General features: G+C 42.8%; 1 protein-coding gene across 1 annotated transcript; it reads right to left on the reverse strand.

Moving 5' to 3' along the window:
- Window positions 1-13213: 13213 nt before the first annotated feature.
- Window positions 13214-27261, reverse strand: BRI3BP (BRI3 binding protein). The gene is made up of 3 exons (XM_068243826.1): window positions 26989-27261; window positions 15841-15943; window positions 13214-13761 (listed from the first exon to the last, which is right to left on the reverse strand). Exons 1-3 carry the CDS (start codon window positions 27184-27186, stop codon window positions 13343-13345), a joined length of 720 nt encoding a protein of 239 aa, XP_068099927.1. The 5' UTR covers window positions 27187-27261; the 3' UTR covers window positions 13214-13342.
- Window positions 27262-27306: the final 45 nt, after the last annotated feature.

Below are 27306 nucleotides of genomic sequence, written 5' to 3' on the forward strand. Positions count from 1 at the left end.
CAGCCAGTGCAGGGGCTTTGCATCTGTAGGGATAGGTGAGCAGCTGCAGGCAAGCACAGCTTTAAAATATTAAACTTCAGTGGCAAAAGTAATACTTATAAATTTACACTACATATATGTGCTTTCAGAATTGAGCAACTTTAGGTTTAGGAAAAGTTAGGCTTACCCCCTGCTTATATCACTCACTATGGCTGTCCTTGGAAAGCAGGGTTTGGCACTTGCTATTGTGCAGTGCTGTAGGGGTCCAGTGTAAAATGTACATTTGAGCCCATAAAAGGTAGCTATGTCACTGATGTTAATCAACACACACTGTTTCAATGTTTTGAGAGCGAATTCAGCTGGAGAAAAAAAAAAAAAGACGAAGTTTGTTTCAAGTTATTTATTAATACCATCTTTTATTGTAAAGTAATAACGACAGCAGGTTTGATTCTTAGTTATAAAGAAACTCTAGTATATAGGTCAGGTATAAGGCTGCATTTCCACTTGTGCGGTGCGGGTCCGCATGCAGGTCTATACGAATTTTCATGCAAATTCGCATGCGAATTCGCATGGATGACGATGTATGCGAATTTAACCATGGCAGTGCTGGTGTGCTTTTCCATTGTTTCTATGCGAATTCGCATGCCCAAACCTCATGCAAATTTCCTATTAAATACATTGTATGCGATTCGCATAGCGGTATGCGAATTCTGATGGCTCTGCCATGCGAATTTTTTCTGCACAGAAAAATGCAAAGGAATCCTGACAAGTGGAAACAGTCCCATTCACTTGTATTGCTATGCGAATTTTCATGCGAAAAACGCATGCGAATTCGCTATAGTGGAAATGAGCCCTAAAGTGAACCTGTTCAGGTTCGCAATACTAGTTAACGGACACTGCTAGGTAAGAGGGGAATGAACATGGTTTATTGAGATTTTGATTTATATTTAATACTTCACATTTCAGAATATATATTACCCACATGTGCACCATTACTAATGTCTTTGTGTAGGAGAACACCACCTGCTTGGGCTGTGGTGTGTTAAGCAGAACTTTATCCCTTACTTTAATCCTTCCTGTGGATGAAGTTTATTTTCACTATGCTGTCTTGGTCCTGCATGAGAAGGTCACTTAACTCCACCCTTTACATGGATTAGCCCAGCACTATATGTGTGTGTTACAAGGAGATCTGAAGTAACATATGAAAGTCCACAGACTTATATTGTTGATACCAGTGCATTGCTGTTAAACGTGATCAAATAGGAGTATGTTTTTTGTGGAGCAATGGACAATGTGTATAAGGGCATAAACTGTGCAGTTCAAAAGCAGAGGATTATTTTCTTCCATTCCTTCACCCCCTCTAGAAAATGCACACTAAAGCACCTAAAGTACACATGCCAATGCTTAAAAAATGTAAGGTATATCCGTTTCTTCAAATTTATATAGTGCGAACACAGCATAAGATACCCCTCCTATATGCCTAATATTGCAATCACCTGGATTTGGGTCCAATACTAACATATCCCTCCCACATGCCAATCAGCAAAACTCTGCCCCATCTTACTGTTCACAACCCAGCCAGAACATCAGAATAGCCAATGGCACTGTCCTTGCTGGTATGTACACAGGACTGACCAGGTCAAAGCTACAAGTCAGAGGTGTAGGCACCTAATTCAATGCAAGTCTGCAATAATAAGGGTTCCTTTCATGTAAATGAAAAAGGGCAGGCACTTTCGAGGAAGCAGCAGCGTCTTACAATACCATAACAGGTTCACTTTAATTGTATGATGTCAATACAGTAATACCATTAGTTTTACTCAAATATTTCACAGTGTGGTCATATCAAATAGAGCTGTAACTATAGATAGAAAAAAACACAAAGGTGCATGCATGAAGATGGCAATTCTTTATTAAATACTTTTATTAGTCATAGGTGTAACTACATACACATATTGTAACCTGCAGTCACCACTGTAACTCACAGTATCCAGGCAGTAAAAATACAGGATTCTTAGTCATGAACAGCAATATAAAGAACAAGCGCTACTGGTCTATAAAATGCAATATGCATCTAAAGCTATCTGAGGATATTACAAAAAAAAAAAAAAAAAAAAAAAAAAAAAAGAGAACATTGTTAGTTGGAGCAACTTCAATGGTATTTTCACTCATACTGTATTCTGGGTGGAATGGGAAGCATCAGTTCTCAGATTCCCCCCAGCCTTGGCACTAAGCCATGGTGTCATGGTTCACTAGCATTATTTGTCCTATGCCACTGAAAAACCTAGCAATAGTAAGAGAACAGACACCTCCAACACCCAAGAGGAACTCCGCCCTTGTCTGTCTGCAGTGGAGCAGTCTGTTCTGGGTAAAGCTCTCATAACAAGCACCCTTGCCCACATTTGATCAGTGAAATGCCCATGTCAAATATAATCTTTACATGATCAAGTTTTAAATTTGCAATTATGACAGCACCAGCTTCTTTGACACACTCAAGGGGATCTGCATAACAAGTGATGGTGACAAATTAGTCCATTAACACTCACAAAGCACAGCTGGTGAATAGAGATGGTGCAGAAGATGCTATTGAACCCAACTTGCATGCAAATTCCATGAAGCTTGGTATTGGGCCAAATGAAATTGAGAGGAAGGTGATTTGATGTACACATCAAGATGCACACACTTTGGTTAAATCTGCAGAGAGACAAGTGTGATGCAGTTCGGCTCTATATTAAAAACGTTCACATTACCACCAGGCCTGGGATATTTACTGCACAGAAGATAATCAGCACAAATCCTGGAATCAGAACTAAAAAGGTTTACATCTTTAGTAGGCATTTGTATGGATAATCCTTTTCAATTTAGATTGCATGGAAGCTAGAATTATCAGCATCTTATTGCCCATCTCTCATAAAGAGGTGTTGGGATAGACTGCGGTCTGAAATTCAAGAAGGAGATCTGGGCAATCATGAGGCCACCAGGTTTTATATCTAAATACAGTAGATGTAAATCATACCTAACTCCTCCCCCACTCATTTCTGTAACACGCGGCTTTCAGGCGTGGTCAGGGTAGGTGGCCATATTTCATACTGTATGTGATGTTATACTTTATGTGCTAAATTTGAATACCTTTACAGTAGACGAACTAGCAAATCAAGAATTCGGCTTGACCACTATACTTAAGCTTCTAAAGTACGTTTCAAACACTGCCAGGGATACTTTTAATTTGATTTCATACTAAGCAGATACCTTGGAAAAGTAGTAAGCAAAACTAAAGGCATATGAGAGAAATTGCCGCCGGGAGCCTAGGGTGCAGGATACAGCCTATATACGGCTTATCCTGCTCCTGCACAAGTCCGGGCAACGTTAATTACTATTCCCCCTCCAGGTCCACGTGGATGGTGGGGAATGAAGTAATTCGGCTTCCAGCCATTGCTGGCGGCCAAATTACAGTGTTTTAAAAGTAACTTCAGACGGCGCTGAAGTTACTCACTGTTCGCCGCTATAGCTGTAATTCTTATTACGGTCTATGGTAGCGCTGGCTGCGCACAAATCTCCTGCACTCTGACAAGCAGTAAAGTCACCACCTGTCTCTCCTGCACTAGCTGGGGGCGTGTTAGCACCCGGTACTGGCACTGAACAGGCGCCCCCAGAACCCCCCCCCCTTCCCCGAGTTAGATCCTAGCATGGCTGCAGGTTGTCTGGCGCCCAGTATCACCACCGTGGGGTTACAACCGCTGCAAATTTTGCTGCATTTAAATTGCACCCAAATTGTACTGGCAGGCGGAAATTTGAACTGCTCAGCAAACACGCAGTTCAGCCGACCGTCTGAAACGGGCATTAGCGCAGGGCACTGACAAAACTCAGAAAATTTCTTGTCTGCTCACAAACTGCTAAGGGTGCAAAACAAATATGAAATTTCCAACAAAATGACAACTGCATATGTAGCCTTTTTGTTATACTGTATAATTCTTATTTACAGGAAACTTTTCATTGATCTAAGCCTCTAAAACAGAGCACATACTGTAATGTGTAGTTACCATGCACATAACTGAACTTGAAGCCTGGATTGCTTTCACAGATACCTAACCATCTCTCTTGCTGAAGAGTTAAACACTGCCCTCCAGTGTCCCATACCTAGTCTGATTTTAGCAAGCTCCAAACAGCCAGTTGTGTTCTACAGGCAGAATACAAGGCTCAGTATCAGATATCTAGATTTCAGGGCCACTCATATGAAAAGCAAACAGCTAATATGCACTTCTGAGATTTCCCTCTCCCTACAGAGTTCCAAAGATGATATCAAGCATCTAGATCGCCACTTGTCCCTGGAAGCCTTCTGCAATATCATCCCAGCAGCCAGGCCACCTAGTCACTTCTGGCTGTGGAAAATAGAGGGGATGTCCATGATGTACTCAAAACAAGGAGATTCTCTCCCGTGGATTGACCATACAATACCACTAAAATCTTGACAGATGTATATAAATGTGTCACTCACGCAACATGCAGGGAAAAAGGATGACCTCCTATGGCACATTATGCCAGATTATAAGCACATTTACCAATATCTGAAGATGACCACTTGATAGATCCATGGGAGTGAACCTCCTGCTTTGAATACAGCTTACAATTCATGTGGGGTGGAAAGGAGTAGGTATTACTTTGGATTCTGGGACACATTTTTAATGAATCTCATATCATAACATAGATCATAACATTTGGTGCTTCAAAATTAAACCTTGTTCATGAAAAGAGCCGTAAGTCACTGATCAGGACCAACCATTGAAACACAGTCTACTTGCGTTCAATACACTTTATTGTAAGACTGTGAAAGCTCAAACACCAAAATCATGGTGGCATTTTCAGCAGGACTATGACCATGCATACAAATAACATACCACATCTGCTCTCCCATTATTTGTGACTAAATGAGTCAGTCACCAACAAGCATTAATTAGTTGGAATTAGAAAGACTAACTGCATCACGATTTTCTCCCTCCCCTCCCAGCTGCCCTAACACCACGAAGAGGTAACCTCGCTGTAATAAAAAACTGTTACTCCTTTCACTACTCTGCCTGCCCCCCCCCCCCCCCCCCCCAAATCACCTAAGCCATTGCCATGTGTTACATCCATGTCCCTCCATTCTCCATTTAACCTAACAGAGGAGACCATAGAGCCTGCATGTGCTACCATGTCTAGACAAGCTGTATGGAATGTTGCCTCCATAACCTAACCCAAGTGCTACACTAACTCCCCTACAGTTAACATGAAGGAGACGTTGATAGTGCCCACAACTGACTGCCAACCTGTCCCTGCCCAACCCCCTCCCCCCAAGAGAGAATGTATCATCTTCGTCTAACCAAAACCCTCCTGCTCAACTGATTGCACCCATGGAGGCAGTCTAATCTTTTGATTGAGTTCAGCACAGCACAGGTAACAGTTATAATACTTCTGGCATGCTGTTAAAACTACAGGAAAGAAAAATAGAAGCTTCGTTTTTACAAAATTTGCCAGCACATTATGACATATGTCTATTCATGATTTTATTTCATGCTGAATTTTTTTTTTATTTTTTTTTAGAATTGCAAGAGAGAAACCAGTTTTAACAAAAGTAAAACTAACACTAGTGAAATCCATCCCTTTGTCACATCACAGTCTATGAATCAGTAGTAGTCTACACTAAAGAAGATGATCATGTTAGATTAACAAAACTATAGAAAAATCGCACACTACAAAAATACTACTACAGATGTAAAAACACATTTCTTATTAAAAGAAAGAGGAAATTAAATGGATACCTTGTAATAAAATTGTATACAGTAATATGACAAATACTGACTACAATACATTTTGTCATTTTGTAAATATATGTAAGAATATACTCGAGTGTATTAACAATGAAGCCACAACACACAATGATGAATAAACTAAAGGCAAAAAGATCAAGGAAAAAAAAAATAGAAGAAAAAACAAAAACCCTTCAGAAAGGAAAAAAAAAAAAAAAAAAAAAACCACATCCAGCATAATGTAAGAATATCCAATATAATATGGGCATTTTACAGTCTTGCTAACAATATCTATAGCTACAGGTGACTCCTGTACACCAAACATAAGGCAAATTTTTGGCACTACGTGATAATATTTCACAACGCACATTGATCAACGTATTCTATTCTAAACTTGAGAATCGCAAAAATAACCCAAAACTAAATGTACATACACAATCCACTAGAGGGAGCAGCTCTACAAAAATACTAACTAAAAAGCTTATAATTAGTGATCTGTAGTTCTCTATAAATAACCCTACCAGTTCTTCCAAACATTGGATAAGAGGGGAAAAAAAAATACACCCACAAGCACTACTAAAAAATGATCAGGAAAAAAGCATTAGATTCCAAGGAGGGCGCTTAAACTCGTTTTTAAAGCTATAGCAAAACAAAAATAGAACTATATAAAAACTAACAAAAAACAGACAAGTGTAAATGCTGAAACTCACACGGCAAATTACATAGCAACTAAGGAATGTACAGGATACCTTAGTAAACTGCGATTTACTACTAGCATATGTAAAATGTGACTAATCACTCAGAGACGGGAAAAACAACATACACAAACCTGTTCTCTATACATTAGAATTTTGCTTCAACACCATACAAGTTTACCATAATAACATCAAACTGTTATTACTACTTTTCTCTATTATAGCAGCAAAGATTTAAATCCACTAGAAAGTAAAGACCAACTACCCGGTAACTAAAACCATAACCATTTCAACAAGCGGCAAAAACGGTTCTCAACAGAGTTAGGATTTAGCATTATACTCAAAGCACGAACTGAATAAAGGCACAGGACAGAATAGAAATAAAGGAAAAAGGAAAAACAGAATTAGTATATCAGGGGTTAACAGCTAGCCCCATCACCTTAGGTAAGCCTGGAAAAATCATTTATATACATCCTCAGTATAACATATAGCATCACAGAAGGGTCACTTAAAAAGAGAATGTAAGCAGAGTTGTACTGTACTTGTAACAAACTACAACTGACATTTTGCAGCAAACTATGCATGTAATACTTATCCGATTAAAAACTTGAAGCAATATAAAAGTTCTATAAATATTTTCCCTGAGGTAATACAAGTTCCTTCACAGCACAGTCACATCAAATAGACTTCATGATCCATGTCTGATGGATGAAGAGGCCTTGTTGCTCAGATTCCGCATTCCCCTTTTCTAGTGCAATATGTAATTATGAAGCGGAAGCCAGGATGCTTACTATAGGTAAAATGGTAGACCTTCCTTCAGGGAAATTGTTATAGTCTATATGAGACGAAGAACTAGTAAAACCAATGACAGCAAATTCTTAGTTGGTACCACAAGTTTACACATGATCTAGATACTAAGGATACTGCAAACTGCATTGTGGGTAAAGAATACACTATATTCCAAAAGCACGCTGTGCACTTCCTAAAGACAACAAAAACTGTAGATCTATATGCAAAGCATTATATACAGTATACACACACAAAGATACATAAACCATGATTTAAAAAAGAATCAAATAATGTGCTGTGTGTGTCATACAATCTCATTGGACGCAGCATGAAGAACGTAGCCATTGTTTTTTTTTTTTTTTTTTAAGTCATCCCCAGGTTACCTTCTACCAAGGAGGTTAGGTAAAACAAAAATGTGTCCAGAGAGACAAAAGACCCATCACCTTACACCAGCTATTTCTATTCAACATCCACTGGGGTGCCTATTGAGCATACCACGGAAACTGAAGACCAAGGAGAAATGGCTGAGAGGGGGCACCCAAGTTTTGGTGAAGAGGAATTAAAGACCCAAAAATCCTCAACTCATCTCACTCACTACTGCACTGGACTGCTTGTTAAGTCTCAATTAACAGGGTATTGCTCCTCTATTGCTATTCTGCTAACAGAGGCATGTACAATATGTCAGACTATAAGAAGCACACGTGTGTTTCATGGCTTTAGACAGACAGTGAGGCAATTACAAAAAATGAGGTATACTGTATACATTTAGTAGAAAAGACACACCAGTAACTCCTAAATTATAGAAGAAGACGACATACCAGAGGTCCTAAACTAAACTTTGTGAAACTGCAATACTCCTGTATGGCTGATAACGCTCACAGCAGCCTCTGAATACCTAGGGGCTCTTCAGCTGCCTGTCTAGAGGGTAGTTTATGGGACAGAAGATGGTCCTATCAGTTACATGCAAAATAAAGGGCAAAAATAGATATTAGCCTCTAGGTAAAACTTCATTCTGCATAAAGTTTAGTTCTAACCACAAAGCAAACAAACCTTAGATTGTAGGTTTCACTACCTAAAGGAGTATTATTAGCACAGGATAAACTTGCCAGCCTGTCATAAGCATCCATGGCTTTCCAGTTCTAGGACCTAGTTCCAAAGTAGCAGTGCCAATATCTGCAGTGGTGATTAATGCTGGATACACACGGTTCGTTCCCACAATCTATTCACGTCGATGCACCGCTCGATTCGTTTATTTCCGACATGTCCAATTCGCATTTCGATGGATCGTTAGGTCGATTTGCCATACTTTACATGGGAATCGACCTAAAAATCATCGGAATGCGCTCGGAAATGTTCGGGAATAATAGATACATCGGGAATCGAGCGGCGCATTCGATGCGGGAACGAACCGTGTGTATTCACCATAAGACTACGGACATCAGGGCTCACTCTGCAGCTGTTGCAGGGTATACGACCCAATGCATTTTTTAACACATGCACTGAAGTATACCAGAACTAAAATATATGAACTATTGACTCTTTTCTGCTCTCAGAAGCCATAGTCTGCCAGTAAAGTGTTTTATGGCTGTAATTATTTATCAGTGTGGGTTACGCTATACTCTGACCCAGGCAGAAACTTGCATACCTGATTTTTAATCCTTTCAGGCAGAGAAAGGGGAAAAAAAAAAAAAAAAAAAAAAGCAGTATAGTAATTTGTGCGCTTGGCACTGTACATACACATGTCCATATCATGTCACCTAGTGTAGCCTTTAAAAGAATTAAGCCTTTTAACCCCTGCAGCATCCCATTTACCAGCTTTCCCTACCTAGACTCTAAATTTAAGTTTAGGACCTCTTTCAAGCAAATATGGCTTTAATATAATGTCTTAGTGGACTTGTGTGGCATTCTTCTCTTTCTATACAATACGTATCTGATCTATGGCATTTCCGTAGTATGCACCATTTCAGTGGAGGAGCTTGAAGTATGACCATCCTGCGGATGAATGGTGTTGAATGTAGAACACTCCATGACATTAAAACAATAGCTACAAAAGAACATCTGTTCCTGTATTCTATCCTTCTTGCTCCTGAAATGCTAGATGTCTACAAGGTAACACAAATCATTAATACTTTACAAAACCATTAATACTTTACTAGCTGCTCACTAGTGTTTCATTTCAACAATCTTCCCCAAAAGAGTAATTTTAATGAAATAATAAAAAGCTCCCTCGATTTGTATAAAGAACCTTTGGATGAACAGAGGGAGGAGGGTTAATCTCCTATGTATCAGTCTTTGCTGAACATTAAATACATTTAGGTTATTGCTGCTCTTCAAAACCTGAGAAAGATTAAACAAAAACTTTCCTATACCAGCTGCCCCATACCCTGTCCAGTGTTCTCCCCAGAAATTTTTTCCAGCCGGGTGGCATGGAAAAGTAGCCGGGTGGGGCAAGATGAGGGAATACTGGGCCGGCGCTTCTCTGCACAACTCAGAAGAGATGACAGCCGGGTGCTCACCAAAACTAGCCGGGTGGAGCACCCGGCTAAAAGAGCCTGGGGGAGAACACTGCTGTCTAAGCTACTGATAATCTTAGCAGTGCAGTCAGTGCTTTTATCTACAGTAAGTTAAAACCTACTATGCGCCTTGCAACCCCAAAACCTATGGTCTTGAGGCTGAGGGGGTGACCTAATGAAAACTTGGCTACAGAAGACTGACATCTGGAAGAGTCTCTTTTCTGCAAGCCAGCCCTGAGCAGAGACATGTTGGTCACAACTTGGGCCTTCCTTTCAACAGACCAGTGCAGCAATGTGTAATCTACACACAAGGAATAGATCCCACCACCTCCTCAGCTGTCCATGTAGAGAGTTGCCACTAGGAATCATGGGAGGATGACTTGAAACTGGTCATTTAGGCACAGTCATTATGATGGGGAAGGGTCCTAAGACAAGTTATGTTTTTGTAACACAACCCTGGAGCTCCACTTCAAGCAGCAATGGGAGTGGTGACATTCAGCTGCTAATATCCCAGCTAATTCAAATCTGTAAACTAAATGATACTCTAAACAGTAGAAAACAAAAATTACACTGTATATCAATTGTACAGCCATTAAAAAAACACCTTGATATTGTTACAAAGTGTGGCACAACAAACTACAGCTGCTACAGCACAGATAACTGACTGTACATTATACTTCTGCATACACTAAATATGCACTTCATGTGGTCCATTGCACAGTGTAGAAAGCACTTCACATAAGCAAGAAAACAACTATATAAAAAAAACACAAACTCTTATTTTAAAAATATTACACCTGAACAGATATATACCTAGGAGCACGTCTAAAATCACAGAATTACAGAAACTAAACAAATATTGACAGCAGATTAAAGATACTTTTAGGCAGTGAGTTGCTTTAATAGATGCACATAAAATTTGCACTCCGTCTTCCTTTTGGGAAATCCCATCCCAGCTGGGAAAAAATCCATAGCCTTCAACAGCCTATATTTGGTAGTAAGAAAGTGCAGAGGAAACTGTTTATTTGGGCTGGCAAAGACTTTGAGTGAAGCAAGTAAACATCTACCACCCCACTAAGGGCCTGAGCCCACTAACGCAGTTGTGTCTGCTTTTCAGCATCTGTAACATTAATGTGTAACTGAAAAGCAGATACAACTGCATCAGTGGGCTCAGGCCCTAAAAGATACAGCGATATAAAGGCTGAGCGCAAAGTAAACGCAAATCATCAATCAATCCATGGAAAAAGCAAGTCATCACATTCCTGCTCTTAAAGAGAACACGAGGTGTGTTTAAAGAATGTTATCTGCATACAGAGGCTGGATCTGCCTATACAGCCCAGCCTCTGTTGCTATCCCAAACCCCCCCTAAGATCCCCCTGCACTCTGCAATCCCTCATAAATCACAGCCATGCTGTGAGGCTGTGTTTACATCTGTAGTGTCAGTCTCAGCTGCTCCCCCGCCTCCTGCATAGCTCCGGTCCCTGCCCCCCGTCCCTTCCCTCCAATCAGCAGGGAGGGAAGGGATGCAGGCGGGGACTGGAGTTCTGCAGGAGGCGGGGAGAGCAGCAGACTGACACTATAGAGATAAACACAGCCAGCTCTGACAAGCTGTTTGTCAGCACCGTGGCTGTGATTTATGAGGGATTGCAGAGTGCAGGGGGAGCTTAGGGGGGTTTGGGATAGCAACAGAGGCTGGGCTGTATAGGCAGATCCAGCCTCTGTATGCAGATAATATTCTTCAAACCCACCTCGGGTTCTCTTTAAGTCAATGAGAAAACATTGTTCTACTGTGACAGATCACTAGAAGTGGCATATTACTTAACTGACCCACTACTCAAAGGTTTAAATAGAAGCCATTAACTGTGTTTGCAAATAACCCGCTAAATCAATATTTTTTGCCAAAACACAGACAGTTTGCTTCAGGCAGTAAAGGTATTTGAGGCCAATGGAGATTTGCATGACTAAAAAAAATAAAAAAAAAATTGCTAAATGGGTTTATGTAATAACACTGGGGAAAAAAACAGCATAAGATCAAATGCACAATGATCTCTCTCTCTCTCTCCCCCCCCCCCCCCCCCCCCTCCCCAAAAAAAAATAAAAAAATCCTAATTTAGCTACACCAGAAAAGGGGAAATTGAAGTCGACAAATCACTAAACTATCAAGACAGCTGTAGGTTATCTAGATTAGCTACCAAGAGTGGATTTGCCATTTCCAAATGTTGCTTCCTGGGTTGGACAGATCAGGCTTTTACTCAAACTTCCTGATCATTACTCAACAGCTTGTTCTATTTCTTGAACAAGCCAGACCAACTCTATATTGCTGGGTGACTATAGGAAGGTGGAAATGAACAAATGTAATCTATATTTGATTAGAGGGCCTCAAGACCTGATAATACAGTAGATTAGACAGCACTTCCAGCATAACTAAACCCAGCCAAAGCTGATGTCTTAACTCCAACTGAAATCTCTCCTTGCAATCTACTATGCTGTGGCCAACATATCACTTCACAGCTGAACTCCCTGAGTGTACGCAGTCATAGTAGATACCCTTGCTTTGTAATGAAGGAAACAGGATTTGGTGGTACTGAGAATGGTGATGGGGATCTCATCTTTGGATTCCCAACAGGCATAAGTAGCATTAGTGTGGCTTGTGCGGACCGGACCTCATGGAAAAGCATGTGATCAGGTGAGATTTGTAAGGTTCCCATTAGTGATGTTAGCTACGATTCTATAGATACTCGTAATGAAAATTTGAAATTAGATAGCGCTGCCCGTGGCAGAGTAGGGTAAACTTACCTATGCCACTGCCTATAGCTGATGCGTTACACTTGTGGTCCACGTAACTCTACTACTTCCTCCTTCAAACCCGGACGGAGGAAGTAGTACCGTTACGTGGACAACAAGTGGAACGCATCGGTTATAGGCAGCAGCACAGCCCCCTTACACCTCCCCCTCCCCCCCCCCAGGACTATCTAATTTAACTTTTGGACTGCGAGAAGCTATGGACTCTTAGCCAACATCACTAGTAGCGAACATTGTTCTAGAGCAAGTATTGATCACAGCAAATCAAAACCTTACAAACCAATCACCTAATCAAACTAACCACATGCTTCCACGTGAGTTCTTGTCCACATGGGCAACACTAGTCACCATCTTATTCTTCCTGCCAGTAGAAAATGGCATCAGAGCAGTTGGCTTTTGTCTCAATCCATTGGATATTTATATTTAGAAGACCCAAACTCATGCAAATCTCCTCAAGACCAATATGTGCCAAGTATAATCCGCTTTGGAATTGTTCAAACTTGTTAAAAACCCATTAGAAAAAAAACAAAAACAAAAAAAAAAAAAAAAACTACTAGGATAAGGAACCATTTCAGTATACTAAAACAGTCATTTTTAAACTAAACGACCATAAGATTTACTGAAACCTACAGGTGATTAAATTGTCACAATCAACTGACTTTACGTACGCATTTTATAAGAAAACACCCAATTACATTACAGGTTCACTTCAAAGAAACAGTCCCTAAAGAAGAGTGGTTTATGTGCTAAACTGAGCTGGTGTAGGCTGAAGAGCTTCTGAAGATCATTGCTCAGTGGCTCTATCCAGAGTTTCAATGACTCTAGCGAGACGGATATTTAACAGCCTTATTTGGTTGTCCAAGTGGTCAATCTTATCTTCCAGGTTGCTGTTACTGTTCCTCCTCCAGTAGAGACCAACAGGCCCTGTCATGAAATAGATGGCCACAACAAAACACAGAGGTAGCATGGCGTGCTCTGGCTCTCCTTCATACTTGTGCAGGATATACACACAAGATAGTGCAAACAGGATGACTCTGACAAGCCAGAAGAACCGTCCAAATACCACATGTAGGATGTAGAAGAAAAATCCCAGGAAGAGAGATGCTAACCAGTACGCCAGAAGGACAGCCACTACCAGCATAACAGCTCTGGTGGGGTTACTGGCCACCATAGAAGGGCTAAAGTAGTGGGCGAAGTTCGATGCTGTAAGAAAAATAAAAAGAAGAAATGTGGTTAAATTGAACCGATAATGGGAGGAGCAAGTTTATTTTTATGTGTTGTTCCGAATTATGGACTAGATCTTGCTGCAAACAACTGGAGTTAAAACAAACTAGCTACATTTTATCTAAAAGGAACTATTCAACTAGCTATACACCATATAAGCTGATAGTACAAGCCTGGTGCAATTTCACCAACATCTATGTGGGATAAGGAGAAATGGATTGGATGCAATTGGGATATAAAGCTCACGTAGGACATACAATGGAAAATGACGGCAGCCTTATACAACATTGCATAAATATGGTACAATAGAATTGCATATTGTATGACTGACATTAAGTTTTTCTGCAAAATCTGGACCTAGTTGACTATGATCACCACGATAACTTACATCTTAAGTAAACCTGTAAGGATGGATTTTTTTTTTTTTTATAAAAGATATTCGGGTAGTGGGGAACCTCTAAATGGAGGTAAAAGCCATGTACCAGTGCTTGTGCATGCGCAATTTAGCAGTGCTTGTGCACGGATGGGAGTGCAGCCACGTAAAACAATCATCGCTTTTGTGAAATATGTTTAATGGAACCTAGTGCTGGAATGGAGGGGTGTAAGAAGATCAGGGAAGCTAACTATCCAGAGGGTTTTCTGTACTGAGGTAAATATCAAGTCTTTATTTTAAGGCTTCAGGTATGATTTAAACAAAATGTGAAATATTGCGGTACCATTAAAAATACATTCCTTTTCAACAATTCTAGACTTAATGTAAAAGCTTGTAGAAAGCTGCTTGTAGCCAACAGGCCTTTCTGTTATACTGAATGTTATTCCTGCTATTTACATACCACACTGCACCCCAGAGTGCCTAGAGGGAGCAGCCACAACAGCGATTAATTTAGTTTGCTTTGGCTGCAAAGATGAAAGCCTAGATGGTTTACGGCTGGTCAGGACCGCCTCTGTGGAAAATTTAGTATGTGTACAGCGGTGCTCAAACCCTTCCATTCACAATGGTTGATCAGCCTGGCCAACAGCATTTATCTGTCACTCACCTTGCCCACTCCGTCATGTGCCACACCATCATCCTTCCTCCCCCACCATGGCAATAGAACTTGAGGCTAGTGACGAGTCTATACTACCTCAGTCCCAAACTGTTGCCCAAGGGATTCTATCTTATAATTCCCTTAGGTATCTGCATACATTGTCTACGTCCGTGTATGTGGAAGTGACAGCGTCAATGCGGTATCACAAGGCCGATTCCCAAGACACTTCATGCAGAAATTGACTCAGGAATCGGCCTGCGGTGTATGGACAGGCAACTGATCCCTCTCTGATCTAATCCGATTGGAGAGCGATCTGTCTCTTGGTCAATCTGCCCATGCGTCATCTGATGTATAGGCACATTTATCATTCTTGGCAGGGCAACACACAACTAAATTGGGCCTCCCATCTAGGAAGTCTAGATATAGAGATCTGCCACTAAGAACTAGTGCCCCGTAAACAATGGTAGTTTTAACTAGTGATGTCATCTAATGTCTTCCCAAAAGAGCTATATGGCAGACAGAAGACTAAGCTTTAGAAGGGAAGGTCTATTGCTATTAAAAGCAGAGTTTCTAACATTACACCCATACATTACCCGTCTATACCTACTTTGTTTAGGTAGACAAGACTGTTTACAAAAACCATTGGAGGGACACTAGACTGCGGTGGTTGGATCTCTGTGGCAGATTATATTGGAGGTCCAGTTTAACATTTTGATAAACTTTGGGGGCAAACCGTTAACTGTACTATGCAGAAGTAGTGGAGGTAGAAGCAGACAGGATTACTGCAGGGTAGAGATTAAGAAGATACCAATTCAAACAAACGAGTGGTGCTGCATAAACATGGAGAAGTGGACATTTTGATAAACAGGAAAAAGGTCACCAGACACTTTTTTTTTTTTAAATCATTGGTGTGAACAGAAAAGTTAGTTAACAGCTGCACTGTCAAAATCTTTGTCAAGGAAATAATGGACACCCCTTATCTAAAGTATTTTAATGGAGCTTGGAGAAAGCTATGCTTAAAATAACTCACCATCAATCCCAAGTACTTCAAGCAGGTCTGTCCATATTCTCCATAACGTGTCCACCAAAACATCTACTCCATACACAAACCTCTCAGTCATTTTTGAGAAGAACTAATTAAAGAAACAGAACACAGGAAATTAGTTTAAGCATAAAAGGGATTTAAAGTATACCTGACCCAAGGCAAAGCTTCTCAAGGTTAGCAGAGAGAGGCATTCCTGGTGGATCCACACACCTCTGTGCATTGTCTGTTCCTCCTCATCCTACTGTAATTACGACAGCCAGGGGAGTGAGGAGAGGAACTGATAAAGCACAGAGGTATGTGGACTCTGCATGAGCATACCTCTGCTTATCTTCAGTAGTTTGCCTTGGGTCAGGTTTACTCCAACATTACAGTTATAATGCTAATGTGCCAGAGATGCTATGCAAGAAACTATTAAAAGGCCATTTTCATTGTAACACTACCAGTGTTCTCCCCAGGCTCTTTTAGCCGGGTGCTCCACGCTGCACCCGGCTGTCATCAGCTCACCTCCTCATCCTGCAAGTAGAATTACACCGAGCCCACATTCCCCTCTTACACCCCACCCGGCTACTTTTTCATGACACCTGGCTGGGAAACATTTTTGGGGAGAGCACTGCACTACTATAGCAGCACCTTAGAATTGTTAACATACAGCCACCTGCATGGGTTTATCACTTATTGACAAAACTAAGTAATCCTAAGACCACAAGCACAGCTTTATATGTGAACTAAACAAAACATTGTTGTAAATTAATTACTATATAGCTATATATGAGTTTTTTTCACTTAAAGCTTTATGCACAATTGAAATGTTCTTTTACATGCATGCGGGGGAAAGAAAAAAAAAAGTTAGCAAAAACTGGGGCCTTAAACAAAATCTGTAACTAGGAAAAAAAAAAAAAAAGTTCCCCTGGAGGGTACTCATCTCGGGTGGATCCGGAGGCTTCCCCCATCCGCCTGTGTCCCACGGCGGCAGCAATAAAGCTCCCTGAATGGCGGGGATGTAAATATTTACCTTCCCGGCTCCAGCACAGGCGCAGTAACTGCTCTCTGCTTGGAGATAGGCGGAAACCGTCAACCTCTGTCAGTCCGCTCTACTGCGCAAGTCTCCTGCGTAGTAGAGTGGACCCGACAGAGGTCGGGTATTTCCGTGCGGAGAGCCGCAACAGCGCCCCCACTGTAGCCAGAAAAGGTACATATTGCACAGCCTTGTCAGCTGTGCGTTCCATGGGCTGCACTGAGACTGCTGTGGGACACAGGAGGACGGGGGAAGCCTCGATTGGATCCAGAGGCTTTTCACTACTGAGGTGAGTACCCTCCAGGGGAACTTTTTTTCGTTACAGTCTCTTTAAAGTGTACCTGAAAAAAGTGCCCCAAATGAGAACTTACCCAAGTAGAGGGAAGCATCTGGATAATCCAGAGGCTCCCTCCACGTTCCAGTGCTGGAACCTCCTTAAGCTCGTTGACAAAAGCATGACGGAGTTAGGCTGCACTGGGCAGGCTTTACCACTGAGGCTGAGGGGCCCTGCTTGCTACTGTGCAGGGAATGAGCCGTCCTATGCCTGCACAGTGCAGATGAGCGCGTTCACATACAAGAGCTCGGCCACAAACTTCTGAGGGTCCCAGCACTGGATCAGTGGTCAGGAGGAAGATGTGGGGAGAATCTAATTTTTGACAGTTTAATCAAAGCTTACTAAAATCTGTTCATACAAGATCAGCTATATGGCAGAAGGCTGGGCAATCAGAACATAAATACCAAATTTTCACTTTGGACTTCAATGAACCCAAAACAAGCTGCAAGAACAGTGGGTTATATAGGCCATACACACATCAAAGTACTGATCAGAGCGGATGGAAGATTGTGGTTTATCAGAACGAGGCAGGAGATGCGGTCAATCGAGGGGGCTGGTGTGGGGGTCACCTCAATGCAACACTGTGGTTTGATAATTTTCAGCAGGGTCAGTGCTAGAATCTATTGGAAATTGCTCTGAAATGTATTGCTCGAATGTATTCCAAACAGAGAGGAAGTAAGGGCCCGTTCACACTTATAATCGTGAAACGCCTCGCGGGAGTGATTTTCCCGCGATTAACGCGGAAAAATCACTGGACACTTCGGCGGTTTTGGAGCAATCGCGATTAGCGTGCTTTGCACGCTAATCACGATCTCTAATCGCGGAACGCTCGTCGCCGGCAAACCGCTGCATGCAGCGCGGTTGCGGATATAGCTGACCGCAACCGCGGCAGTGAGAACACTGCCACTCGCTACATTGTGTAGCGGTTTTGCCGTGAGCGGGAATCCCGCAATTCCCGCTCAGGTGAGAACGGGCCCTGATGGTTTGGGCCCATTGGACAAAAGGCTGTGTGTGCGGCTACCTTCAGTATTGCACAGTAAAAATCTTATTAAGGTGGCCACTAACGGTCCAATTTCTAGCGAAAATTAATATGAGCGATCAGAAATTTTGATCGGATTGGGTGTAAATAATATCCGTTGATGGGCACAATGGATTATGAACGATCATAAAAACAATCGTCCGATTGGATTTTCGTCGAACGAAAATTTGGATTTTCTTGTTGGTTGTGATAGATAGGAAGCAAAGATTGGTTTATTGATGGTGTAGTGAACAATTTCACTTCCGATCAGAATTATCTGATCGCTTGAACAATTTTTCGCTAGATATTGGACTGTTAGTGGCCACCTTAAGTCTATTTAATATAGAGTTAATGATCAACATCTGGTTATACAGAGAGACTCTTCATGCAATAAAAAGGCACTTTTCTCACAAGCAAGTACTTATTGGTTGACTTTCCTCTGCATGTGAAGAGCCCAGCAGACACCCATCTTAATGACAGGACACAGTACAGGCCTGCAGAAAACAGATGAGTCATCACCTTGCCTTCCTCCTCCTGCAATCAAGCTAAAGCACTGTGCCATATATTGTATAGGCTCAGTGCAGCCCTGCAGCACACAATCTGGATGTAGTACACAGGAAAGACACTGCCATTTTAATGCAGCAAGCAACTGCTGGGTGACAGACGTGAGAGGTATATACACTTCTATAAGCCCAATCACATGTACATGATTTACTCCACATTATTCCAGATGACAGAATAAGTTGCCATTCATCAAATGAATGTCAACATCAACAGCAAATGACCCAGAAGCCTGTATGACTTGCATTAAATGCACGTGTCAGCACAACATTTATGTGAAAGGCCCTAAACTTTTTACAGACAAATCAATAATTTGCTATTGTTTCAACCATTAGTTCAGTGCCTGTAATACCAAGTCTATGCTTATCAAAATCTTAGTGACAAGCTATCAGCCAGAGCTATACAATTTATAGGTTTTTTTCTACACAGGAACTGGGAGGAGCCTCCTGTTTCTCTTCCACCACCCATCTGCATAGCACAGTACATGGTGCATAATTGAGAAACATCACATTTAGCTACAGCCAGCTACAGATTAAATTCATTGTAGACACTGAATGCATCACATGTGATGCTATCAAGAGCAAACCAAAGGCTGTTATATATAAAAAAAAAAAAAAAGGAAGCAGACTTTGGATCAGTGATGTAGCTAGAGATTATGGGGCCATCAGATGTAGGCACTTTTGGGCAATGCCTGTGTCTACCCTATGGATAGGAGTTAACTGAGCTATTGACATTCTCATGCACTCTACACTGCTTCTAGACCATGGGCACTGAGCTAAAGTGAGGGAGGCGGAAGACAAGAAAGTTAAAAGTAAATCCATCAAGTACTACCTGGGTCCCCTTTACTCCAGGGCCCCATAGCAGATGCTATGGCTACTGCTACGCCCCTGCTTGGGAAGGTCAATGATATGCAAATCGTGCTGAATTGAGGCAGGATTATGCAAATTTATGCAGCTTGAAAATTGACACATTTTCTTTTTTCTCTTTCTACTTATTCGTGACTGGGGTGTCCTTCAATACTATCTGCTCTACTGCTGGTCCTCCGTAGTGCTACCCGTGGCCAGAAGTGTTCTGCGCCTGTTTAGAATGCTCCCAGCCAAGGGAGCACAGCCTCTCACCCACCCAGAAGCCACTGACTAGGTTGGCAGCCGCTACGGAGGGGACCCCAGTACACTGGCAGAGAGTGGAGCTGCAGCAAAGGACACATAGGCTTTTAAAGGCTGGAGGAAGCCTTAAGTATATCTGATTTTCTTTTATTGGGCTCATGTATCCTTTAGGTATTTGCGATTATTCAGGTTGGAGTGAGCATCTGAAGTGTCCCACAATGCATCACTGCTAAATATGCAAATCATTCCTTTGTTGTCCCCACAGGCTAAACACACCTCCAGAACCACTGAAATGCAATAATGTGTTAGCTTAATTGTACAGAGCCACAACAATAATGAAATCAGTTAAAAAAAAAAAAAGAAAAAAAAAAATCTATGACAGGCTTACGGTAACTATAAATTTAAAGACCCAAATCGTAAGCCTGGTACATCATACTTATGATTGGCCAATCACTGACCCATTTTACCACCTCCATGTAGTATGAGTGTTAACAGATCTTGAATACTGTGAGCAGATTGTGTAGGCAAAACCCTCATACTACATGGAGGTGGTAAAATTAGTCAGTGATTGGCCAATAAGTTGTAGAAGTGTACCAGGCTTTACCAGTCTCCTCATTCATGCTGGCAATGACAGGCCATGCCAGCAGGTAAGTGTGTCAGCTTCCTTGTCAGGAGCTTTGTTATGTTCCCAAAAGCAGACCCCATCTAAACATAGCTAAAATTGCTAAGATTTAGCAAGTATGAAATTACTTTTATGTTCCATTGTTCCAGTTGACGTGGAAAATACATTATATTGAATAAAGAGGAGTCGGGGAACCATAAACGCATCATCAGCGTTACATGTTTATTATACTAACTCCACAGCCCTTATTGCTGTATTACCTGCCTGGGACATTTTCCAGTCATTCTGTTGCCAGCACTGTTGAAGATCCTTCTCTTCCTAGTGGCAATCAGCCATGAGATTTCACCTACTAAGCAGGACATGCCTAGAGTCACTACTTGCTGCTGCATGGAGCAGGATTTCAGCAACACAGGCCAAAAGGGAGAAAAATGCCTGCAGCAACCCTGGGGACACAATGATCATCTATCCAATATAAACACTTGTACAGACATGACACTTAAAGGATACCCGAACTGACATGGGACATGATGAGATAGACATGTGTATGTACAGTGCCTAGCACACAAATAACTATGCTGTGTTCCTTTTTTTCTTTCTCTGCCTGAAAGAGTTAAATATAAGGTATGCAAGTGGTTGACTCAGTCCTGACTCAGACAGGAAGTGACTACAGTGTCACCCTCACTGATAAGAAATTCCAACTATAAAACACTTTTCTAGCAGAAAATGGCTTCCGAGAGCAAGAAAGAGGTAAAAAAGGGAAATTTCTTATCAGTGAGGGTCCCACTGTAGTCACTTCCTGTCTGAGACAGGACTGAGTCAGCCACTTACATACCTGATATTTAACTCTTTCAGGCTGAGAAAGAAAAAAAGGAACACAGCATAGTTATTTGTGTGCTAGGCACTGTACATACACATGTCTATCTCATTATGTAACATTTCAGTTTGGGTATCTTTTAAAGAGAACCTGTACTGAGTAAAAATATTTAAAATAAATACATGAGGTAACTTCAAATGAACATTACATAGTTACTTTGCCATCAGTTCCTCTCAGAAGCTCACCATTTTCTTCTGACAATAATCCCTTCCAGTTCTGACAATATTTAGTCAGATCTGAAATATATCAGTTGCGGTCAGTAAAATATCAGTTGCTGTTAGTTATAGCTGAGAGGAAACTGATGTACCAGGTAAATGTCCATGTTTCCCTATGGCTCAAGTGGGCGATGTTACAGTTTAACTGTGTGCTGACCAGAAAGCTGTTATGGGTAATGGCCATTTTCAAAATGGAGGACAGAAAATTCCCTTGATCACAGTGAACAAACAGGAAGGGGGATGTGAGTGAGCGTGGCTAGTGTCAGCGGCAGCAGCCCCCCCCCCCCCTTTTTTCCCAGATTCCACAGTATAACAAGTACAGTTAGCCCAGTATAGCAAGTACAGTTAGCCCAGTATAGCAAGTACAGTTAGCCCAGTATAGCAAGTACAGTTAGCCCAGTATAGCAAGTACAGTTAGCCCAGTATAGCAAGTATAGTTAGCCCAGTATAGCAAGTATAGTTAGCCCAGAATAGCAAGTATAGTTATCCCAGAATAGCAAGTATAGATATCCCAGAATAGCAAGTATAGATAGCCCAGTATAGCAAGTATAGTTAGCCCAGAATAGCAAGTATAGTTAGCCCAGAATCGCTGCCCCAGTGTCGCCAGTACAGTTAGCCCAATGTAGCCTCTCCTCTCCCCCCCCCCCCCCCCCGCCGCTCCTGTTACCTGACGAGCAGGCAGTCGCTTCCTTATATTCCCCATAGCTCCTCTCCTCTTGCAGCACCTCGTATTACAGCAGCGCTTCCCGCGCAGCTGCTGTAAGGAAGGGTAGGAAATAGGGCAGCGGCTTCCTGTAGTGGCGATCGCCGTTACCATGGGAACGCTGCCCCGCCTCCTTACAGCATGCGCACAGCAAGCGCTGCTGAAATACGAGATGCTTCAAAGAGGAGAGGGGCTATGGGGAATATAAGGAAGAAAGCGGCCGCCCGCTCATAAGGTATCAGGAACGGCGGCCGCTGGGGGGGGGGGGGGGGGGGGGGGGGGGGGGGGGGGGGGGGGGGGGGGGAGAGAAAGGCCAGATCCGCCGCGGCCCCCCAGAAATCTGCCCACGGACCCCCAGGGGGCCGCGGCCCCCAGGTTGGGGACCTCTGCTATATGGTATGTAGCAAACCAACCTCCTTTCACACACTAGAGGACTTTTTCGGCATTTTAACACCACGGCCATAGTTGGCGTTTTCCAAGGTAAAATGAAAGTCCATAGAATTTCATTTTACCTTTCACACTTAACGCTGTGTTTTGGAGCGTTGCGTTTTGAAGCTCCCAGGAACTTTTTTTAGGGATGACCGCGGCATTTCTCATTACAATTGATAGTAATGTGTTGGCGTTAAACCGCCTGCAAAACATCTGCAGCCAAAATGCAGCGTTTTAGCCTTTTACCGCTGCCTGTAGTGTGAAAGGGCCCTCAGAGGAGAGTTCACAGACACTTTAGGCCTCTTTTAGACAAACAGCGTGTCAAGTGCCTTCCTATTGCAAAATAATGCAACCAAACAGGAGCATTAGTAACCACAAGCATGTCAGTGGTTGACACATGGGGCAATTACCGCCCTGTAAAAATACTGCAGCATGTAGCTACTAGGGCCAGCTGCTGCCAGCTTGGATGCACATGCAGAGAACAATGTGTCCAAGATTCAGAAACTGCTAAAGATCTGGCAATCCGGCTTTTTAAGGCGATGTTGGATGTGCGGCTCCTGTATACATGCTAGATTCTCATCCAAGGCGGTCTTTATAGAATGTACCGTCCGAGTTTAATCTAGCTTGTAAACTTTGTTTAAGAGATCATATATCAACAATGACGCATTGGTTTGACAACAGTGAGTAAAACATTAAACTTCTGAAACGGACCTTCGCCATGTATGTTAAGTGACAAGTATATTTTAATGGCACTACAGTATAATCTCAAACTCTGGTATAGTAAACATTCTGGTATAGTAAACTACCTCTCCAGGTCCCGGCCAATCTCCATTATAAGTCTATGGGAGCAACGCCTGGTATAGTAAACTCTGATATAATATAACTTCTGTTATAGTTAACATGTTTTGGCCCCATGTTATGCTGACTCTGGATATAGTAAACAGATGGTGGTGCATGCATCATTTGTCAGTGTGAAGCCTATGGTCGGCTGCTCTCTTCAGGCTGGTTGCGATGTGGATGCCTGATAACATTTATAAGACAAGAAGAATGGCACCGGCGCTGGATATACAGTACTGTACAAATAAGCAGCCTGTGGTAAATGAGGAATAATGTGAACATAAACCAAAGGATGCAGTGTTACCACTTCCATTTTTTAATCGCAGATAAAAGTATTGTCACAGTCCTCCCATGAGATTGCACCCACTCCCAGGTATCTCTTCCCTTATTAGCGATGATGCTTCTGGTAGCGTGTGGAGCGCAGTACAGGCTACTTTTACTTGTAGTGCAGATCAGTGTGGGTCTACTTGCTGCAAGAGTGCTAAGTCCCGTCTGCGAAGGTATCAGAGCCACTCCCATTATAGATGTGTGATTGGCTTCATGATTGACTCAAGTAAGCAGAAAGTTTTGCAGGACACATGCAACAAGTCCCCGCCCTTGGAGGTATTACATTTAGTTGTATATAAAGCTTTACGAGAGTGCCTATAAGCAGTGCTTATTTGTCCGTACTAGTCTAATTTAGGGGATCCATCAGGAAACCTCAAGGGAACAGTTCTCCAATCACAGTGCCCTCTACAGAACAAAGTGTTGTGGTTGGCTGAATAAGGCGGACATATCTGAAACCCAGCAGTTTCTAGAATTGCTCTATGAGGTTTCCTGCTGGGTCACCTAAACTAGACTAGAACAAATTTGTTTGGAATTTTAAGCCTTTCGTACAAAGCATGTTGCCCAGTGCAGACTGGCACTGGCCAAGGGCTGCTGTACACATGCTGGATGGTTGGAAGAGGCAATCACTATCGACCAAGTTTCATCTAGCATGTGTACGCAGCTTTATGCTCTAACTGTTCTATTCTTCAATAGTTATCAGCTGTTAATGAGTTTTAGATCAAAATAGTTTTCCTGTTTTGGGTTCAAAGTACAATTCTTCAGCTAAACTCCACTAGGAAGTCACTGTACTGGAACATCAGAAGGACTCCTGGAAAGTACAGTGTTTCCCCAAAAGTAGGACATTTCCTGAATGTAAGTCCTAGCCTATATTTCAAGCAAGTTTGAAATATAATCCCTCCCCCTAAAATAAGCTCTAGCCACAGTGAAAGTTCCCCTGCCCCAACACACACACAGACACACACACACACACACACACCTCCCTCCTCTAGAAGGTCAGATCCCCATGTTACACTGCCCAGCCGCATACTTCACACCACAGATCAGCGGTGACCTTCGGTGAAAGCAGCTAGACCTGCACAGTAACAGTGCCGTATACAGGAAGTAACCAGAGATCACTTCCTGTACACGGCGGTGCTGTTACTGTGCAATTCTAGCTGCCTTTACTAGAGATGCGAAGTTCGGATCTTTTCAATGATCCGGATGATTCAAATCGGATCATTGAAAAGATCCGGATCTTTGATCCGAATCTCGGATCATTTTACAAGGGAAGCATTCGGGGGTGAAATGACTAGCAGGACAGGAGAAGGGGAGGGGGGTGGACACACAGAGAAGGGAAGAAGATGGACAGAGGGCAGGAGGGATGAGCAGAGAGCAGAAATGTTTGTTTGTTTGCACACAATACCCACATGCTGCAATCATATGCTTTACATATATTTCACCTATATGTTCATCTGTATACTCCCAACTCCCAAAGCATTCCCAGAAGTGAAGTGCAGCTGTTTAGAGCAGTGCAAGAGGATCATATTGCACAGCAATCACAGTGCCTGCCCTGTCCTAGCCCAGCATGCTGCCTGTAACGTTACTGAGCTGTGCCAAAAGTTTCCAATGTGTTCACTGTGCACAACTGCGGAACAGACAGCCTATAATGAGCAGCACATTATAGCCAGTGTGTGTGCTCTACACATATCTGGCAGTGGTACCGATGTCCCCTCTCTCTCATCTACCTGTGGCTGTGCAAGGCAGCCTCCCCTTCAACAGAGCGATCCATCTCTGCTCTGCTTCCAGGACCCCGCTGCGAGGGGGGGGGGGGGGGGGGGGGGGAGTGTTGCTCCTGGCTCCGCCCCCTTTGCGATCCAAATCACTCATTTTGATTATTCGACTCACAAAATAGATTCAGATCAAAGAGCCGAATCGTTCATGATCCGGACAACACTAGCCTTTACCGCTGATCCGTAGTGCGAAGTATGCGGCCAGGCAGTGGAGCACAGAGATCAGACTATCTATCATAGATGTGGGGAACGGGTGCAGAGAAGGTAACGCAACAGCGGGAGTGAAGAGGATATACACAAGGGGGATCTACCAATACTTTAGGACAGGGGTCTCGAACTCAATTTACCTGGGGGCCGCAGGAGGCAAAGTCAGGATGAGGCTGGGCCGCATAAGGAATTTCACAATCGCGGCGCATCGCCGTTCCTGCCCGCCCCTCTCACTCTTCCTTCACAGAGAGGGGCGGGGAGAAGCGGCGATCCGTGCGGCGATTGACGTCAGGAGGGGCAGAGCTGAAGCTGAAAGCTCTGCCCCTTCCAGGAAATGCCTGCGGATTGCCCCCCGGGCGATTTGGATCGTTTAGCGGCAGGGATGCGGCGGATTACTTGGGAGCACTGAAGCAAACTATAAGGAAGCTTTTGCCTGCGAGGGCCAGAAAATATTGTATCGAGGGCCGCAAATGGCCCGCGGGCCACGAGTTTGAGACCCCTGCTTTAGGGGGGATCTGGCTACCCCCACAAAATATAAGACCTCCCCAAAAATAAGCCCTAGCACATATTTTGAAGGAAGACTCTGTCTTATTTTCAGGGAAATAAAGTATACACCTAAATGTCTGTTACAGCACCTGCCTTTGATATTTTGCACTATAAAATATCTTTTTAGCTTGCAAAGTTGAAGGCCCCCCCAAAAATATTTTCCAAGCAATACACATTAAAAGGAGATGTTTGTATTCTGACTCATAATTCTGCACACATCTGATACACTGTGCTTTAGATGGAAATGCAACATTTTGCATAGTATATGCATAAAGCCCAATAGGCCATTACAGCATACATGAATTACACATCTACCTAGTTTCAAAATATTGCATCAAGCTAATTATCAAGCCAACCACGATTCACCAACAACTAGTGCAGTCCACCCAGGTAGAAGCTAAATGACACTTGACCCTTTACATCTATATATTACAACCCGCCTAGTGCCGATTTTGGTACAGCGTAGGGGGATGGGTTAGTGCTCTCTATGCATTTGCAGTGTGTGCGCAAGCAGCGATGGAGAGAATAGCGGTAAGAGCAGCCATGTGCTCGGCACAGATCGCTTCCCACCTTCTGCAGCGCTCTCACGTTCTCCTCGCCGAACATACTGCTCATGGTCTGGTAGAAGCCGCTGGCGGCTTTGCGGAAGGAGTTGTTCTGCTTGTCGTGTCCCCGGTTCCTGGTGGCTTGTACACACAGAGCTCCCGCCACCAGCAGCAGGCTGAGCATCCAGGGCAGCTTGCAGCGCAGGCGAGTCATCATAGCCATGATGGGCCAGATACAGTCAGAGAGATGTCTTCTCAACCTCAGTGTGGTCCAATGTATGAGCGCTACCTTCCGTCTCCTCCCAGCACCGGAAGATCGGCCCCTTCTTTCCTAAATAAAAAC

The sequence above is a fragment of the Hyperolius riggenbachi genome, chromosome 1 (assembly GCF_040937935.1).
Source record: "Hyperolius riggenbachi isolate aHypRig1 chromosome 1, aHypRig1.pri, whole genome shotgun sequence".
NCBI classification, from domain to species: domain Eukaryota; kingdom Metazoa; phylum Chordata; class Amphibia; order Anura; family Hyperoliidae; genus Hyperolius; species Hyperolius riggenbachi.

What these genes read in the sequence shown, in the direction of transcription:
- BRI3BP (XM_068243826.1), bottom strand. Translation starts at nt 27,186, where the DNA reads ATGGCTATGATGACTCGCCTGCGCTGCAAGCTGCCCTGGATGCTCAGC. An exon ending in ACGTGAGAGCGCTGCAGAAG is followed by an intron (nt 15,944 to 26,988) that starts GTGGGAAGCGAT and finishes TTCTTTAATTAG; the next exon opens with TTCTTCTCAAAAATGACTGA. An exon ending in TGAAGTACTTGGGATTGATG is followed by an intron (nt 13,762 to 15,840) that starts GTGAGTTATTTT and finishes TTTTTCTTACAG; the next exon opens with CATCGAACTTCGCCCACTAC.